Source organism: Ylistrum balloti, unplaced genomic scaffold (assembly GCF_031769215.1).
Source record: "Ylistrum balloti isolate Yb309-2 unplaced genomic scaffold, AGI_CSIRO_Ybal_v1 Utg370794, whole genome shotgun sequence".
NCBI lineage: Eukaryota > Metazoa > Mollusca > Bivalvia > Pectinida > Pectinidae > Ylistrum > Ylistrum balloti.
The window spans coordinates 113,075-135,832 of NW_026782463.1; the positions used below are offsets into that span (position 1 = coordinate 113,075).

The following is a 22,758-nucleotide window of genomic DNA, read 5'->3' on the forward strand; positions in this document are numbered from 1 at the left end:
CTAATTATAGTCATAATACTAAGATATTTTTTTTATCCACGAGTTCTCAACAATTGATTAAGATTTGCGCACGCAAGAATTTGATTTTCGCTAAGACGATTGTGGACAATTAAATCAAAATTTCAAAATGAAATAATCATATCGCCTCTCACACTTCTAATTCGACGGCCCAGGCGTAAATAGCCCTCCCCTCTGCGTCGAACCTTGCGTCACAAATTTTTAGTTCATAACTTAACTATCGTGTGCAACCAATCGTTAAAAATCGTCCATGGACAATCTAGGCAATGTATAGATACTCCAAGTCAAGATTATATATGAATTTTTCATTATACCGCCTGGGAATTTGTCGCTGTGAGATTAAGGGCTGAAGAAGGAGGTACACGTGGTCAGGACGATGGGTGTGGCCGGGTGTGTGGGTGAAACACGAAGGAGGACTGCGGCGGACGTTGGCGGCGGTTGTGGTTCCGGCGGATGTTGGCGGCGGTTGTGGTTCCGGCGGATGTTGGCGGCGGTTGTGGTTCCGGCGGATGTTGGCGGCGACTGTGACTCCGGAGTCAGGAAAGTTTGGCGTGTTGCCACGGTTAAGATGGCGGGCGTTGCTAGTACAATTCTCATGGTATTTTCGAAGCGAAGCGAAGCGAAACAGAGAGATGTTCAACTACGACAAACAATCGAGTGAATAGTGGGGGAAAGAGTGAAGAAAAGAATAAATGTGGATTGTGAGTTGGTGAAGGCCGTGAAGGGCAGGAGATGAGCAAGCTGGAGTGGGAGGGGGCGGGGTTAATCTCACCTCCTGTCATCCCCAAACGTCTTTCAACACGAGTCGAGTTTCGTCCAAGAGTTTTAACACCGTGTTTTCTTTCTCATTGTTTTCGTTTTCAGAAATAATGATAGATGCACTGTCCTGTATCTGGTCAGTAAAATATGTTCATTTCAGATAGTATGAGAGTTGCGCCCCTTCCTCTGAGGCGTCTGATCTGTGTTGTCCCCGATGATTCTGACCAAATCTGCCTGTGACATGAATTTGTGCTAAACAGATAATAAAGTGTTGTGTTCCTCTACTCAGTAACATCACTACAGACATCAGAAGAGCGTGGGATTGGTCTTATGTTCTAGAAGAATAGTCTGTTCGTAACAGCAGTAGATTTTTGTCTGGAACAAACGTGAGCTGTCCTACGAGGTTGTTAGGCGGTAACGTACTAGAAAGATCGTGTGATTTATACCATTAGTGATTATAAACCTCGTTAACCCACATTCATATGGTATCACACTTTCTCGCTCAATTTCCGGCTTTTTAAAATCATTATTCAAACTCGTTATTATGGCAACCAAAAATTCAATTACAGTTTAATAATTCATCGTTTTCAATGGAATCATCTCGCCCGATAGCTGTATATCATCATTTTGATTTCTGTAACACGATGTTATGAAGGTTGAATACGCACGCTCCGTTTTCAGGACTTTTTCATTCTTATTGTTGCAAATAAAATTCCAGTTCGTTATGGTTCAACTCGGTATGGGTTAGATATCCTCCGAAATAAGATTATTTTTCATTTCCGTAAAACTGGCGTTTTCATTTAGAGGATATACTATTTATAGATACACATCATTTACACAGTACGGGGACTTCACAAGAGTACACACAATTCAATCACACATCTTCTATATCACTTCACAGACGCTTCACATAGATACACACTCAGATGGTTAACATAGGTACAATCTGTTAACACACTAACACGGCCAATATGGGCACAATCTTGTCACGGATGTACACAAACAAGAGTAAATGCCGTTCACACAGATACACACTAACACGGGTACATGCCGTTCACACAGATACACACTTATACAGGTACATGCCGTTCACACAGATACACACTAATACGGGTACATGCCGTTCACACAGATACACACTAATACGGGTACATGCCGTTCACACAGATACACACTAACACGGGTACATGCCGTTCACACAGATACACACTAATACGGGTACATGCCGTTCACACAGATACACACTAATACTGGTACATGCCGTTCACACAGATACACACTAACAGGGGTACATGCCGTTCACACAGATACACACTAATACGGGTACATGTCGTTCACACAGATACACACTAATACGGGTACATGCCGTTCACACAGATACACACTAATACGGGTACATGCCGTTCACACAGATACACACTAATACGGGTACATGCCGTTCACACAGATACACACTAATACGGGTACATGTCGTTCACACAGATACACACTAATACGGGTACATGCCGTTCACACAGATACACACTAACACGGGTACATGCCGTTTACACAGATACACACTAACACGGGTACATGTCGTTTACACAGATACACACTAACACGGGTACATGCCGTTCGCACAGATACACACTAACACGGGCGGGTACATGCCGTTCACACAGATACACACTAACACGGGTACATGCCGTTCACACAGATACACACTAACACGGGTACATGCCGTTCACACAGATACACACTTACACGGGTACATGCCGTTCACACAGATACACACTAACACGGGTACATGCCGTTCACACAGATACACACTTACACGGGTACATGCCGTTCACACAGATATACACTTACACGGGTACATGCCGTTCACACAGATATACACTTACACGGGTACATGCCGTTCACACAGATACACACTAACACGGGTACATGCCGTTCACACAGATATACACTAACACGGGTACATGCCGTTCACACAGATATACACTTACACGGGTACATGCCGTTCACACAGATACACACTAACACGGGTACTTGCCGTTCACACAGATACACACTTACACGGGTACATGCCGTTCACACAGATATACACTAACACGGGTACATGCCGTTCACACAGATATACACTTACACGGGTACATGCCGTTCACACAGATATACACTAACACGGGTACTTGCAATTCACACGAATACATACAATTTACACGAGTAAATGTCATCAACATCGGCATACAAGATACACAGGAAATCGAGTACACATTCACACGAGTACAAACACAATCTTCTCATGGGAGCTGCACGTGAAATAAGTATTCAAAAAGAGTTTAAGCCTATGGCTTTGCTATGTTATTTTATTTGGATCTGTGCCTTAACCCAATACAAAAAAAACTCAACCAAAACAAAAATAAACTAGAAATTGTTGTGAACAATTTGGCGGGCTTTTCACTTCTTTGGCGACAAGTTGACCGGAAGTTGACATGTATCCAGATAACGATATATGAGAAAGATTCCTTGTTTGTTAGCCTCTACAACATATCCAAAGATGAACTTTGAATCTTGAAACATTTAGGTGATATAACTACATAATAACGAAGAAATACACTTTTTAAAGGTTCAAATATATTTGACCCCTGTGACCTTGAATGTTGGTCAAGGTCATATTTGCAAGCCTTATAATGTAACATCTGATGATCAATATATCCCTAATATTAGTTCTCTAGACCTTGTGAAACTTGACAAGAAGATTGTTGAACACTGGTACCTTTTTTTGTATATTTGAACTTTGACCCCTTCGGGAAAGCGGAAGTTGACATTTTTGGCAATATTGTCTGATGTCTATTGTTAGGAATTGATTACATAATGATGTAGACAAAATATTAAGTTTCAATACTAATTGGTTATAGAGAAAATGTCATTTTAAGATTTTAAGACATTTGACCCCTGTGACCTTGACAGTTGACCAAGGTCATTCATATAACGACCCTTTATAGACTGTTGACTGGACATATTAAATATGAAATATCAAGTCTCTAGACCTGATAGAATTTGAGGAGAAGTTCGTCAAAGTTAGTAACCCGAAATAACAGTTTTCAACTTTGACCCCTATCGGAAACCGGAAGTTGACTTTTTTTTGCAATATTGTCTGATGTCTATTGTTAGGAATTGATTACATTATAATGTAGACCAAATATTAAGTTTCAATACTAATTGGTTAGAGAAAAAATGTCATTTTAAGATTTTAAGACATTTGACCCCTGTGACCTTGACAGTTGACCAAGGTCATTCATATAACGACCGTGTATAGACTGTTGACTGGACATATTAAATATGAAATATCAAGTCTCTAGACCTGATAGAATTTGAGGAGAAGTTCGTCAAAGTTAGTAACCCGAAATTGCAGTTTTCAACTTTGACCCCTACCAGAAACCGGAAGTTCACCATTTATCTAATTTTTTTTCTGACGAAATATGTTTGCAGGGTTATGTTTATACACTGCTTTAAGCTTAAGTCAATAGCTTGAGCCGTTATTGAGTTACAGCCATTTAGGTAAAATCGGATATGACGTCATGGCGGCCATTTTGTTTTTCTGATAATTTTGTAAATGACACTAAATGGTAAAGGACAGCTGGGGAAACCTTTCTGATATAAATTATTCCAAAAAAAGCCCGTTGGTGAAGATCTAGATCGAGTTTTTCCAAATTGTCGGCATTTTTAAAAGATCAAAGGAAATTTTCAAAATGGCATACAACGGAAGTGGTAAACGTTACAGAAAAACTAAAATCACGAAATTCATCGGAAGGACATTCTGCATCGATGTGTTAAAGAAATTTTCAAGAAAAGTCAAAATTGAAAAAAAAAATTTTGTTTTCAAATTTTCAAATATTGACCCCACAGCGAGCTTTTTTATTAGACATATTTTGTATTATAATGGCATGGGGAAAAGTTAGATAAGGAAATTGTCTACAAATAACATAATGGACAAACTCTGTACACTCAACGGTTTTCGAGTTACGGCCGTTTTAAAGTATTTAACTTATGACGTCATAGCGGCCATATTGGATTTTTGACCTACTTAAAAAATCTGCATCGTCACCTTCCAGTATGTACCTATAAGATAGTCAATACATATTAGGTGTGTTCTTTACTGTTTAAAAGATTACGAACCCACAAAGTTCGGAAGAAAAATAAGAAGAATAAGAAGAAGAAGAAATATAACAAAAACAATAGGTCTTTTCACCAAATGGTGAAAAGCCCTAAATAGCCCGAAAGCACGTGCACCACCTGTTTGAGATAAAGCGTTCTCAATAGATGTCACAAACACGCGCCTCGCCTAACACACACATCCTTACCATCACAAACACGAGTCTGACACACACCTTAACTATCACAAACACGCGCCTAACACACACATCCTTACCATTACACACATGCGCCTAACACACACATCCTTACCAACACAAACATGCGCCTAACACACACATCCTTACCATCACAAACACACGCCTAACACACACATCTTTACCATTACAAACATGCGCCTAACACACACATTCTTACCAACACAAACATGCGCCTAACACACACATCCTTACCATCACAAACATGCGCCTAACACACACATCCTTACCATCACAAACACGCGCCTAACACACACATCCTTACCATCACAAACATGCACCTAACACATACATCCTTACCAACACAAACATGCGCCTAACACACACATCCTTACCACACACACAAACAAACACGCGCCTAACACACACAACACACACACCCTAACACATATCACAACACAAACATGCGCCTAACACACACATCCATACCATCACAAACATGCGCCTCACACACATCCTAACACACACATTCTTACAACACAAACATGCCTAACACACACATCCTTACGTCACAAACATGCACCTAACACACACATCCTTACCACCACAAACACGCGCCTAACACACACACCCTAACTATCACAAACACGCGCTTAACACACATCCATACCATCACAAACATGCGCCTCACACACATCCTTATATCACAAACACGCGCCTAACACACACATCCTTACGTCACAAACACGCGCTTCGCCTAGCATACATCCTTACCACCACAAACACGCGCCTCGCCTAACACACACATCCTTACCACCACAAACACGCGCCTCGCCTAACACACACACCCTTACCACCACAAACACGCGCCTCGCCTAACACACACATCCTTACACCACAAACACGCGCCTCGCCTAACACACACACCCGTATCCTTTGGAATCCCTAAAATCCATGAAATCGTTGACATTTTGCTTTCTTATGTCATATTGTATTTTGCATCATGTTTGTGTAACAAAAGATTTGAAAATACTATGTTTATAAACAGCTTAAAGCTGTCTATTCTAACGACCTGACGTGTTACTTACAAGTACCTTTGAGCCCAAGGGTACTGACTGTAACCAATGTCAAGGTTACCTTAACAATTATTTCCGCATCTGATTAAATGCGATTTTTCTTCATTTTAAGTAACCTTCGATCGTATTTGTCTGATGGAAGATAATGAGCGATATCAGGATCAAGGGGCAGCCATCCTAGACACGGCAAGTCACGTGCCTAATGGACGTTTTTGCAATTGATTTGGTCATGGGGTTAACTCCTAGCGAAAGAAATTTACACCTTGACAAAGCGGACCAATGGAAAATGTTCAGTAAGATGGCCATATGTCAGTATAATTCCTAATATCTACCGTGCCTTACCTGAGTTTAAAGTTGATGTGTAAGTTCAGGAAACAGGTCTAAATATCGCGTATTTCAGCGAACCTTTGACGAGTTTCATGATCAGCTGTAAAAATGGAAACGAATAAAAGATCTTTTCATCATATGATTAAGGTTTTGCAAGAAAATATTATAGAAAACAGGCATTTCTATATATCTAAATTAACGTCACAATAATCTTTATATCGTACATATGAAAAAACGTGTCTTTTTACTGAATAAAGAGATAATTATGATATAAAAACTGAATAGCATTCTTAGCATTCTACAAATGATGTGTATACCATTTTCCGACAAATTGTTCTTCGTTGTATTAAATATCATTCTCCATTGTCCTACAAGTTGTACTTCACTGCAGTGTACACCATACTCCATTGTCCTACAAACTGTACTTCACTGCACTATATACCACACTCCACTGTCCTACAAATTGTACTTCACTGCAGTATACACCATACTCCATTGTCCTACAAACTGTACTTCACTGCACTATATACCACACTCCACTGTCCTACAAATTGTACTTCACTGCAGTATACACCATACTCCATTGTCCTACAAATTGTACTTCACTGCACTATTAATCATACTCCACTGTCCTACAAGTTATACTTCACTGCAGTATATACCACACTCCACTGTCCTACAAATTGTACTTCACTGCAGTATATACCATACTCAATTGTCCTACAAATTGTACTTCACTGCACTATATACATAACTCCAGTGTCCTACATATTGTACTTCACTGCAGTATATACCATACTCCACTGTCCTACAATTTGTACTCCACTGCAGTATATACCATACTTCACTGTCCTACAATTTGTACTTCACTGCACTATATACCACACTCCACTGTCCTACAAATTGTACTATACTGCAGTACATACTATTTTCCGTTGTCCTACAAATTGCACTAACTATACTTGGTATACTTCAGTATGTTACAAACTTTGCTTGTTTTTTACACTACAAGTTGTGTTTAAGTTTTATACCAATTATACTTCCATACATTTGGAATCAAACTATGGAAGGCAAAAAAAAACACACTTCATGGCGATTCAAAAATAATTCACAATGCTACACATTATAAATTGTGTTGGACTACGTACATCTGATACCTCCATTTTCCTACAAGTGATAAAGATTAACTTGGTTATAACAAGTTATATAGTGTTTCAGTGTTGCTATGAATTATACACTTCGTTGTGTTACAAACATATTTCGGTATGCTACTAATTATATTCCAGTGTGCTTAAAATATCAACTGCATTATGAGTACAACCTTAGAATTGTTAAAACAAGAAAAAAATAGGGAAAAAAACCACTCCGGTTATATCATAATGACCAAACCTGACTGGCATTTGTAGCCAAACGTCAAACACAGATTAGCAAGTGCCAATTTTATAGACGAGGTCCGGGGACACTACCAGAAATAAAACTATGCACCACTTTCACGTTGATGGGGGTTTAATAAAGACGAAATGTCGGATATGAGCTATCAGACATTCCTGTTAATATTCTGTTGTCGGTGGTACATCGTCGGTAACCCACGTTCAGTACAGAAACGATACCACCATGTGTAGGCCTACCGACTGTATCGACAGCAGCTCAAATGTAAATGTATCATTGTTTATTTCCACAAAAGTGCTCCATAAATATCACTCTCAGCTAATTGTCCAGATTATATTTTTCACTTATAACTTTGTTGCTTTATCTAATAATGTGTTTAAGGATGGCACGCGTACATAAACCTCTAAATCACTATCTGAGAGAACTTCATTTTTATTTGTTTTTTTTTGTTGTTGGTTTTTTTTATTATTCATTCATTCCTCTGTGTGGAGAAGCTAACGAGATCAGTTTCGTTGTAACCGCGAATTATTGCGATAACATTTCCCGCATAAGGCATTTCCGGTCGTCTAATTATCTGTCTCTGTCCGGGAAATAGACAGTCACTTATCGGAACCGGAAGTAGAAGATAAGATGTGCGCTGGAGCTGGTAATTACGTGACTGATCCGCCGTGTCGCTATTCAAGAAGATATTAATTTTCTACTCGTTTGGCTACCGTCGCTGCAATACCAATGAGGTCGAGTCTAATTAAAACAACAAAAACAAACAATGTTAACAACATCAATAAACAACTCTACAGATGTTTAATTTATAACAGGTCCAGATGACCTGTTTCACCTGGCTATTTATAGATGCAAAACATTTGTATTACTACCGGATTTTGTTTGTTTTTTTTTAAATTATTATTATTGTTTTTATTGTTTGTTTGTTTGGTTTTGATATATTGACAATTCACTTGTCCGAACTGTCGTTATTACTTCATTGACAAAACAAAAGAAGAAAGAAAAACGTTGCAATGATTTATAATGTTAAGTAGCAGTTGTACAATAGGAATTCATATCATATGTCATTTTTGTATAATTTCAACTTTCGTCATTCCCACATTTGTAGATGTTTTTGTCTTATGCCTGTTACTTTGAAATATACACGCCACACAAATGTGATGTCTGAGTGGATATTATATTTGGTAACCAAGAACTAATTAAACTTTCTCTGAAATATTTATATATACTTATATATGCTTGATGTATATCTTATTGGAACAATCTATTTTTCTGATGAAAAGAGAGTAATGCTGATAAAATTTAACCTGTGTGTTATTTTAACTTGTTTTAATATCGGATAAGGTTAAAGGGCATGTAAATTTTGCGTGCACATAATTGTAAATGGCAAAACAGAATATGGTTGTTCGTCTTTTTAAGTTTGATAATGACAATTTTTGCATACCGCTTTGCGAATTTTTTAGATATAATGTTTAAGACATCAAGAGAACTGCATGGAACTTCTGTTATATGAAACAAAAGTGTGAACAGGATTGAAACCGACAGCATTTTTGTGAGAAATTTACCAACCAGTATCAAAGCAGACACGTAAAGGCGACTACAGCAAAAAATAAAACTACCGATATTACAACAAAATCTTCATAAAAACGTATAAAAAAATGACGAATCGAGAGTAATTTATCACCAAAAGAAAAATTTACACGAAGGGCGTTGAAAAAATGTACAGTAAAAAAAGGCCGCGTATTCCGGATTGTGAGCGTTTCCTGGTTAATGAATAACACCCGTTATGAAAATATCGCGTTCTGGGATGAGAACAAGATAAACAGCAGTTAGCCGAACTGGCAAAATAACGCGCATCAAACACGTCTAACTTCACAACGCACAAGGACAGATAATTGTTAGTGAGGTCACGGTGAAAACCATACACAATATAAATCAATTTACGGGTAACATTAAATCAACAGGTAGCTTGTAACATACAGTCAACCTATAATCGCAAACAGTCAATACAGACAACATACAGTCAACATCCAGTCAACATACTTAACATGAGTCAACACAGTCAACACAGTTAACATACAGTTAATGCAGACAGCATACAGACAACATACAGTAAACATACAATCAACACAATCAACATACAGTCAACACTATCAACATACAGTCAAAACACAGTCACATACAGTCACCACAGTCAACATACAGTCAACACAGTCAACATACAGTCAACACAATCAACATACAGTCAACACAATCAACACACAGTCACATACAGTCACCACAGTCAACATACATTTACCACAGTCAACATACAGTCAACAGAGTCAACATACATTTACCACAGTCAACATACAGTCAACAGAGTCAACATACAGTCAACACCGTTAACATATAGTTAACACAGTCAACATACAGTCAACACAGACAACATACAGACAACATACAGTCAACACCGTTAACATATAGTTAACACAGTCAACATACAATCAACACAGTCAACACAGACAACATACAGACAACATACAGACAACATACAGTCAACACAGACAACATACAGTCAACATACAGTCAACACACAGTCAACACACAGTCAACATAAAGTCAACCAAATCATAAACAGTCAACACAAAGACAACTTAAATCAACATAGTTAACATGCAGTCAACACAATCAAATACAGTTAACACAGTTAACATACAGTCAACATCCAGTCAACATAGTTAACATACAGTCAACACAGTTAACATACAGTCAACACGCAGTCAACAAAGTTAACATACAGTCAACACAATAAACATACAGTCAACACAGACAACATACCATCAACATCCAGTCAACATAGTTAACATACAGTCAACATAGTTAACATACAGTCGACATACAGCCAACACAGTCAACACACATTCAACATACAGTCAACACAATCAACATACAGTCAACACAGACAACATACAGTCAGCATCCAGTCAACATAGTTAACATACAGTCAACACAGTTAACATACAGTCGACATACAGTCAACACGCAGTCAACACAGTCAACACGCAGTCAACACAGTTAACATACAGTCAGCACAGTCGACATACAGTCAACACAATCAACATACAGTCAACACAGTTAACATACAGTCGACATACAGCCAACACAGTCAACACACATTCAACATACAATCAACACAATTTACAAACAGTCAACACAGACAACATACAGTCAACACCCAGTCAACATAGTTAACATACAGTCAACACAGTTAACATACAGTCAACATAGTCAGCATACAGTCAACATCCATTCAACATAGTCAACATACAGTCAGTACAGTCGACATACAGCAACACAGTCAACACATCAACATACAGTCAACACAATCAACAATAGTCAACACAGGCAACATACAGTCAACAACTAGCCAACATAGTTAACATACAGTCAACATACAGTCAACACAGACAACATACAGTCAACACAGACAACATTCAGTCAACACGCAGTCACATACAGTCACATACAATCACATACAGCCAACATACAGTCAACACAGACAATATACAGTCAACACAGACAACATACAGTCGATACACACTAAACACGTCGTCAACATAAACGTTGTGATATTTTTAGCACAGCATATAATGATGGAATACACTTCGATGTTTATCGGACATGAATCTAAGGGAGATAACTATAACAAAACAAAAGCAATAACTCTCATTCTCGCGATAATAAAACAAGAAAGACAGTTCTGATTCTTGATTTTTATAAGAAAGGTCATAAAATGCTAGCAAACTAAGAGACAATACCTAACAAGATACCAGCACGTGCCTTTATGGAAATGTTCCGTATCTAAATCAACTAGTTAAAAACTCATTTTTACAAGTATCATAGTTAACTAACTATAATGTAGTTTCACGTCACAAAGTATTCTTTCGTACTGAAGAAGTTAACACACATACATATATATCTATATAGAATTTTGTGTGTAGGACGAAAGTTTGAACGCCATCAAAACAATACCAGTCTAATACCTCATGGTACCTTCATCGAAAAGCCCGCAAAGGGTCTTATTATTTTTTTTCCTACGGTATGGGTTCGAAAATATGTTCTGCTATTTTTTCCTGATATTTGCTATTGTGGGAACAAAATTTTATTAGTGGTGATATAGAACAAAAACAAACAAATAAATAACAATTGGATTTTGGTGAAAAAGGTCCCGGTCCGTTACTTTGAAAAGTAATGTTTTGAACATACATGTTACCCGTAACGAGCTTTGCTCGTCGTCCGCTTCACCAAAGTTAAACAACGCGCGTATCAACTGGCATCTTTTCTAATCTTCTCAGGAATACCGGCCTATCCAAAACGACTAGCTGACATAGGGGGAAGGGCGGTAACTCTGTTTAGTCTTTGCCTAGCTCGATATTGACAATCCCAGTGTGTATTCTTTTTATTTGACCTTACCAACCAAATTGATATTTACACTTTGGTAAACGTCAAGTCTAATAATCTTGGTTTCATTAACACACACCAAAACTAATCAACATTGGATTGTATTTAGTTCTCTTAAACCACATCGCAACAGACACGTCCTACACAACTACAAACGTCTCCATTATCACAACAGAGACGTCCTATACAACAACAAATGTCACCATTATCACAACAGAGACGTCCTACACAACAAACGTCACCGTTATCACAACAGAGACGTCCTTCACAACAACAAACGTCACCATTATCACAACAGACACGTCCTACACAACAACAAACGTCACCATTATCACAACAGAGACGTCCTTCACAACAACAAACGTCACCATTATCACAACAGACACGTCCTACACAACAACAAACGTCACCGTTATCACAACAGAGACGTCCTACACAACAACAAACGTCACCATTATCACAACAGACACGTCCTACACAACAACAAACGTCACCGTTATCACAACAGAGACGTCCTTCACAACAACAAACGTCACCATTATCACAACAGACACGTCCTACACAACAACAAACGTCACCGTTATCACAACAGAGACGTCCTACACAACAACAAACGTCACCATTATCACAACAGAGACGTCCTACACAACAACAAACGTCACCATTATCACAACAGACACGTCCTACACAACAAACGTCACCATTATCACAACAGAGACGTCCTACACAACAACAAACGTCACCATTATCACATCAGAGACGTCCTACACAACAAACGTCACCATTATCACAACAGAGACGTCTTACACAACAACAAACGTCACCATTATCAAAACAGAGACGTCCTACACAACAAACGTCACCATTATCACAACAGAGACGTCCTACACAACAAACGTCACCATTATCACAACAGAGACATCCTACACAACAACAAACGTCACCATTATCAAAACAGAGACGTCCTACACAACAAACGTCACCATTATCACAACAGAGACGTCCTACACAACAAACGTCACCATTGTCACAACAGAGACGTCCTACACAACAAACGTCACCATTATCACAACAGAGACATCCTACCCGACAACAAACGTCACCATTATCACAACAGAGACGTCCTACACAACAAACGTCACCATTATCACAACAGAGACGTCCTACACAACAAACGTCACCATTATCACAACAGAGACATCCTACACAACAACAAACGTCACCATTATCACAACAGAGACGTCCTACACAACAACAAATGTCACCATTATCACAACAGACACGTCCTATACAACAACAAACGTCACCATTATCACAACAGAGACGTCCTACACAACAAACGCCACCATTATCACAACAGAGACGTCCTACACAACAAACGTCACCATTATCACAACAGAGACGTCCTACACAACAACAAACGTCGCCATTATCACAACAGACACGACACGTCCATTATACACAACAACAAACGTCACCATTATCACAACAGAGACGTCCTACACAACAAACGTCACCATTATCACAACAGAGACGTCCTACACACAACAAACGTCACCATTATCACAACAGAGACGTCCTACACAACAACAAACGTCACCATTATCACAACAGAGACGTCCTACACAACAACAAACGTCACCATTATCACAACAGACACGTCCTACACAACAAACGTCACCATTATCACAACAGAGACGTCCTACACAGCAAACGTCACCATTATCACAACAGAGACGTCCTACACAGCAAACGTCACCATTATCACAACAGAGACGTCCTACACAACAAACGTCACCATTATCACAACAGAGACGTCCTACACAACAACAAACGTCACCATTATCACAACAGATACGTCCTACACAACAAACGTCACCATTATCACAACAGAGACGTCCTACACAACAAACGTCACCATTATCACAACAGAGACATCCTACACAACAACAAACGTCACCATTATCAAAACAGAGACGTCCTACACAACAAACGTCACCATTATCACAACAGAGACGTCCTACACAACAACAAACGTCGCCATTATCACAACAGACACGTCCTACACAACAACAAACGTCACCATTATCACATCAGAGACGTCCTACACAACAAACGTCACCATTATCACAACAGAGACGTCCTACACAACAAACGTCACCATTATCACAACAGAGACGTCCTACACAACAACAAACGTCACCATTATCACAACAGAGACGTCCTACACAACAACAAACGTCACCATTATCACAACAGACACGTCCTACACAACAACAAACGTCACCATTATCACAACAGAGACGTCCTACACAACAAACGTCTCCATTATCACAATAGACACGTCCTATACAACAACAAACGTCACCATTATCACAACAGAGACGTCGTACACAACAAACGTCTCCATTATCACAACAGAGACGTCCTGCACAACAAACGTCTCCATTATCACAACAGAGACGTCGTACACAACAAACGTCTCCATTATCACAACAGATACGTCCTACACAACAAACGTCACCATTATCACAACAGAGACGTCCTACACAACAAACGTCACCATTATCACAACAGAGACGTCCTATACAGGAAACGTCTCCATTATCACAACAGAGACATCCTACACAGCAAACGTCAACATTATCACAACAGACACGTCCTACACAACAACAAACGTCACCATTATCACAACAGAGACGTCCTACACAACAACAAACGTCACCATTATCACATCAGAGACGTCCTACACAACAAACGTCACCATTATCACAACAGAGACGTCCTACACAGCAAACGTCACCATTATCACAACAGAGACGTCCTACACAGCAAACGTCAACATTATCACAACAGACACGTCCTACACAACAACAAACGTCACCATTATCACAACAGAGACGTCCTACACAACAAACGTCACCATTATCACAACAGAGATGTCCTACACAACAAACGTCACCATTATCACAACAGAGACGTCATACACAACAACAAACGTCACCATTATCACAACAGAGACGTCCTACACAACAAACGTCTCCATTATCACAACAGACACGTCCTATACAACAACAAACGTCACCATTATCACAACAGAGACGTCGTACACAACAAACGTCTCCATTATCACAACAGAGACGTCCTACACAACAAACGTCTCCATTATCACAACAGACACGTCCTATACAACAACAAACGTCACCATTATCACAACAGAGACGTCGTACACAACAAACGTCTCCATTATCACAACAGAGACGTCCTACACAACAACAAACTTCACCATTATCACAACAGAGACGTCCTACACAACTACAAACGTCACCATTATCACAACAGAGACGTCCTACACAACAAACGTCTCCATTATCACAACAGAGACGTCCTACACAACAACAAACGTCACCATTATCACAACAGAGACGTCTTACACAACAACAAACGTCACCATTATCACAACAGAGACGTCCTACACAACAAACGTCTCCATTATCACAACAGAGACGTCCTACACAACTACAAACGTCACCATTATCACAACAGAGACGTCCTACACAACAAACGTCACCATTATCACAACAGAGACGTCCTACACAACAACAAACGTCACCATTATCACAAGAGACACGTCCTACACAACAACAAACGTCACCATTATCACAACAGAGACGTCCTACACAACAAACGTCACCATTATCACAACAGAGACGTCCTACACAACAACAAACGTCACCATTATCACATCAGAGACGTCCTACACAGCAAACGTCAACATTATCACAACAGACACGTCCTACACAACAACAAACGTCACCATTATCACAACAGAGACGTCCTACACAACAAACGTCTCCATTATCACAACAGAGACGTCCTACACAACAACAAACGTCACCATTATCACAACAAACACGTCCTACACAACAACAAACGTCACCATTATCACAACAGAGACGTCCTACACAACAAACGTCACCATTATCACAACAGAGACGTCCTACACAACAACAAACGTCACCATTATCACAACAGAGACGTCCTACACAACAAACGTCACCATTATCACAACAGAGACGTCCTTCACAGCAAACGTCACCATTATCACAACAGAGACGTCCTACACAACAACAAACGTCACCATTATCACAACAGAGACGTCCTACACAACAAACGTCAACATTATCACAACAGACACGTCCTACACAACAACAAACGTCACCATTATCACAACAGAGACGTCCTACACAACAAACGTCACCATTATCACAACAGAGATGTCCTACATAACAAACGTCACCATTATCACAACAGAGACGTCATACACAACAACAAACGTCACCATTATCACAACAGAGACGTCCTACACAACAAACGTCTCCATTATCACAATAGACACGTCCTATACAACAACAAACGTCACCATTATCACAACAGAGACGTCGTACACAACAAACGTCTCCATTATCACAACAGAGACGTCCTGCACAACAAACGTCTCCATTATCACAACAGAGACGTCCTACACAACAAACCTCACCATTATCACAACAAACAAAGTGTAACAAAGGATTATGGACCATATCGACTTTTTTTCTTTCTTTCTTTTTTTTTTTCTCTCTTTTTTTTTTTTGTTTTTTCCCCGGGTATCATTTAGTACCCGAATTCCTTCCCTGTTCGAGACCAGCCTGTAGCCAAAAGCCTTATATATCAGAAAGGTATCCCTTAAACCTCTGTCCGGTCACTACTGTAAATTCAGCGAGTGTTTTAGTGTAGACTACCAGTTCTACAGCAGTTTTCTAAGTAGATGTTTGTTAGGATCAGACTGTTTCTTGTTTCTTGGTAAATTTCATGGAACTGGAATTTATGTCACGTGATGTTAATTTGACTGAAGAATTTTTCGTCTTTCAACTATACGTAATGTACATTTTCTACGTAACCAACAAATGAACCCGGAAGTTACTGTCAAACACCCGAGTGGTTTCCAATTCGTCATACCCCACAGCGAATACACAGCGCCCGTGTCGAGAAAGATATTCACGTAACGCAATTAAGCGGGTGGACTTGGCATAAATTTCCTATCCATGGTCCATATATATATATATATATATATATATATATATATATATATATATATATATATGTATATTATAGTGACTTGGGTTGTTAATCATAAAGAGAAAAAAGTGGAGATATTTTTTTTTCTAAAATGATGCTTGTTTATGTTCTTGAGTCTGTAAATCTAAGGAACTTTTTTCTATTTGAGAAAAATGTTTTATCTTTACTATGAATCCTTGATGAACGAGATTGATCAAATATTGACCAAGTAATGACCTCACGAGTTAGGAAATATATGCAGGAATGTCTAGGTTGACAATATCCTGTCTGGTTGTCCGACGGGTTTTTACTATCGTTATATAGTATTCGTCGCGGACTGATAGTCAGAATTCCTTCATATATATGTGTGTATATTAAACAAATACTAGCAACCCTTGCAAGGCCGGCATTCAGGCAGGGCAATGTTATATGTAGGTAACAACACGGCGATATTTTTAACACATTTTCCACTAGTTTGCATATGTATCAAAGCAATCAAATGTTGTAAACCAAGAATCTCTACTCATTTTCCCCGACAGACAACTTTACTTTCCAGAATATGTACAATGGCCACCACGATATGGAATCTATGCTAGTGATTGTAAACCTTTCAAAAAGTAAATTCTCGCGAGATTGGCCGGGATGATAGATCTACAACTACAAGTTTAGACAGATTCCAAATTCTGGCGGCAATTTTGGATATGCTGGCAATTGAAGTTCGCGGTAACAGGTCGACAGATAACACGTGTCATGACAGGTGATACATCGGCAGACTAAACGTGTCATGAGAGGTATGAGGTCGGCAGACTACACGTGTTATGTCAGGTTCGGCAGTGTACATGTGTCAAGTCAGGTAACAGGTCGGCAGATTACATATGTCACGACTGGTAACAGGCCGGTAGATTACACGTGTCATGACTGGTAACAGGCCGGTAGATTACACGTGTCACGACAGGTAACAGGCCGGTAGATTACACGTGTCACGACAGGTAACAGGTCGGCAGATTACACGTGTCACGACAGATAACAGGCCGGTAGATTACACGTGTCACGACAGGTAACAGGCCGGTAGATTACACGTGTCACGACAGGTAACAGGCCTGTAGATTACATGTGTCATGACTGATAATTGGGCGGCAGATTAGAGGTATCATGACAGGCAACAGTAACAGGTCGGCAGATTACACGTGTCGTGACAGGTAATTAGTCGGCGGATAACATGTGTCATGGTAGGTACAAGGTTGGAAGCTTTAACGTATCATCCCTGGTGAGCGGGTTACATGCAGGATTCAGTTCTTCATAAAAAGTTGGTTAAAGGAATTCAGTTTGCCGAGTATATTACTTGTGTCATATCAATTAAAGCCTTTTTGTATGGATAACTGCAAGGGCGTGAACCACACCAATGTCCCGTTAATATCGGACTAAGTGTAGATGACGGGTCAGACGTGTGTATCTGGTGCGCCGTCCACGGGGATGTCCTGGCCGTCTCGAGGAATAGTTGAGGAGATGATGAATAAGGCTTAGTAAGCCACATGACAGGTGATAGAGCTGTTATGTCACTAACGTTACTTCAGGTCTGCCCATGATAGTGCTAGTTAGCCGCTCTGATCTACTCGAAGCTCCGTAAACTAGGTAATTATTTACGTACAGCGATACAGAGAGTTTCCGAGTGTGACTATAACAATTGTCGACTCTTCACTGGAGAATTGGTTTATTTTCCCTTGAAATTTCGTCATCTTGGAAATTAACTGGAGTCTGCGACGTTGAATAAAGGTTCTTGGTCAAGTTTATCGAGCGTCTCCGCCTGTCACTAAAACCGTCCCGCCGGAATGTCTGCACGCGCAATTACGACAAGGGGCGATTGCTTTAAAAAGTCGGACGTCACGAGTCCTAATACACAGGCATGTATTATCTTAAGATTTCCCGGTAGCAGAGGCACTTGATTCCTCCCTGCGGAGAAACATTATGGATAATTACAAAACAGTGCCGGAATGACACTGAAATATCACTTCTCTGTAAAATTTCAATAGTGCACCATTAAACGACTTCCGGTCCCTGCAGCACACACGAGGACAGGGAAATACACACTTCTATCATCGATAGTTACAAGAAAATGTCCGTTGTTTATGCTACAAGGTAGTATTCTTAATCCAGTACCAGCATGTCGAATCAAACTGAAAACAAAGAAATTTGGACGAATAACGACAAGGCGCTTATTTATTTTCTGTAATGACCTGAAATATATACGGAGGTTTATACATCTCTTTCATCAAATAGTTAATAAATTAATGGCGGGATATTTGGCCTATTTATAGATTTAATCATGGCGCTGGGATCGTTCGGTATCGGGTTGAAGAGTTCCTCAAAGCTTTATGGTTTTTATACCGTGTGAGATTTCTGTCGCCGCTTCATCTCGACAGAATATCAGTGTGTCTTGATGAATTTCTTTAACGAAGCATACCGTAAGTCAATCTACATATAAAAGATAGACAATATTAATATTTTCTGGGTCCTGTTATTGACTTACTAATCACGGCTGACATACACAAAACGCCTAGAACCAAACACCCTTCTATACAAAAACATTAGCTCCTGATTAAGAATGACAAACTAAAATCGATGACGTCACAACTGTTCACGAGGTACTACTGTTATGAAACATTGAACACACGGGCCTCACTCAAGAGATTGGCGACGTTTCAGAAATATTACATACATATATGTCTCTCTCTCTCTCTCTCTCTCTCTCTCTCTCTCTCTCTCTCTCTCTCTCTCTCTAAACGAAGCATATCGTATATATATATGTGTGTGTGTAAACAACACAAGGTTTTGGCATGTATTCGTCTACTGTTCTGAAATCGCGGTCGTCTAGACGTTTGAGTTGTTGACGGGTGATGAACGAGTCGTCTCTCTCACGATAATAATAATGACGATGACAGCCATGATGTTATTACCACTACATACATCAACGATCCGCCCGACATTAGACAAACGTGACAGAACATATACATAAAATGTCGTCTCCCTTACACAGAGGGGCAAACCATCTGATCGTGCATGTATATACCAAAGTAATTGTACTTCTGTTTACGACATCCAAATAGATACTCTGTCTTAGAAATCAAAGTTACTAGCAAGTATTATTAGATGCACACTCACAAACACAGTACATATATCAACTTAGGAAATATTCGCACAAACAACCCGCGACAAGGTTTCCCTTAAACATGTCCGACCACTTAAAAACAAACTCGTATACAAAAATGTATACTACAAAACCAAAACTTAAGTAGGAAAAGGAGGGAAACATAACTTTAGTGTATCAGGAATAACGACAAAACGACACAAGGTATAGCACGGAATGATGACAAAACGACACAAGTTATAGCACAGAATGATGACAAAACGACACAAGGTATAGCACGGAATGATGACAAAACGACACAAGGTATAGCACGGAATGATGACAAAACGACACAAGGTATAGCACGGAATGATGACAAAACGACACAAGGTATAGCACGGAATGATGACAAAACGACACAAGGTATAGCACGGAATGATGACAAAACGACACAAGGTATAGCACGGAATGATGACAAAACGACACAAGGTATAGCACGGAATGATGACAAAACGACACAAGGTATAGCACGGAATGATGACAAAACGACACAAGGTATAGCACGGAATGATGACAAAACGACACAAGGTATAGCACAGAATGATGACAAAACGACACAAGGTATAGCACGGAATGATGACAAAACGACACAAGGTATAGCAAGGAATGATGACAAAACGACACAAGGTATAGCACGGAATGACGACAATATGACACAAGGTATAGGCTGGAATGACGACAATATGACACAAGGTATAGGCTGGAATAACGACAATATGACACAAGGTATAGGCTGGAATAACGACAATATGACACAAGGTATAGGCTGGAATAACGACAATATGACACAAGGTATAGGCTGGAGTAACGACAATATGACACAAGGTATAGGCTGGAGTAACGACAAGATGACACAAGGTATAGGCTGGAATAACGACAAGATGACACAAGGTATAGGCTGGAATAACGACAAGATGACACAAGGTATAGGCTGGAATAACGACAATATGACACAAGGTATAGGCTGGAATAACGACAGGATGACACAAGCTATAGGCTGGAATAACGACAAGATGACACAAGGTATAGGCTGGAATAACGACAATATGACACAAGGTATAGGCTGGAATAACGACAATATGACACAAGGTATAGGCTGGAATAACGACAATATGACACAAGGTATAGGCTGGAATAACGACAATATGACACAAGGTATAGGCTGGAATAACGACAATATGACACAAGGTATAGGCTGTAATAACGACAAGGTGACACAAGGTATAGGCTGGAATAACGACAATATGTCACAAGGTATAGGCTGGAATAACGACAATATGACACAAGGTATAGGCTGGAATAACGACAATATGACACAAGGTATAGGCTGGAATAACGACAATATGACACAGACACAAGGTATAGGCTGGAATAACGACAAGATGACACAAGGTATAGGCTGGAATAACGACAAACCGTATAAGATGTATGTGAAGTTAACGATGCAATGATTCCTGAAATATGCGACAATGACGACACTAAGACACTACGATACTACGACACAAGGAAATGATGAAAATAACGATTCGTCTCATATCGTTCTTATTAGCCGTACTTATACAGGAATTCGAACACCAATCTTCCTGGTTAGTGCAGAAGTCATAGCTCGCGCCAGAAGGCCGTGTGAACAACATCGATCAAGTGTAAATTAGCCAGCCCTCTACACTTTTGCCTTTAATTGAGAATGACATCCACACACCATCAGACACACTTCGGCTGTGGATCTATCTACTACATCTCTGTATTAAATACTAGTACAAGTGCGTTAGGTGTACATACATACGCCACGGTCTAGCTATATAGTCTGTCACGGGATTCTGTTGATATACCCGCCGTATAAAGACTAATTATACAAAACTGCCAGCATTCCTTCTAGGCAAATTCTTCGATTTGTTTTTTATCTCGGTGCCAAAATACATCGAGCTGTGGTGAACCTTCTATATTACAGATGGTTGATAGGAGGCGGTGAGTCAGTGCGAGAGCTAGGCTCACTGTAAACTCCATACGCTTTTTCACTCTCGGTCGTGCAAGTTAGCAGAGTAAAATTCTATTTCCGTCATTGCATCCATATGTTTTCATTTCATAGCCGAATGATTTAAAATTATATTTTAATCTCTGTTTATAGATACGC

At 39.6% G+C, this 22,758-nt stretch overlaps 1 protein-coding gene across 1 annotated transcript; it reads left to right on the plus strand.

Annotated features, from left to right (window-relative positions):
* Window positions 1–394: 394 nt before the first annotated feature.
* LOC132558531 (bifunctional endo-1,4-beta-xylanase XylA-like) lies at window positions 395–22,078 on the plus strand. Its single transcript, XM_060223106.1, has 2 exons — window positions 395–616; window positions 20,762–22,078. The coding sequence occupies exons 1-2, from the start codon at window positions 395–397 to the stop codon at window positions 22,076–22,078; spliced, it is 1,539 nt and encodes a 512-aa protein (XP_060079089.1).
* The last annotated feature ends 680 nt before the right edge of the window (window positions 22,079–22,758 follow it).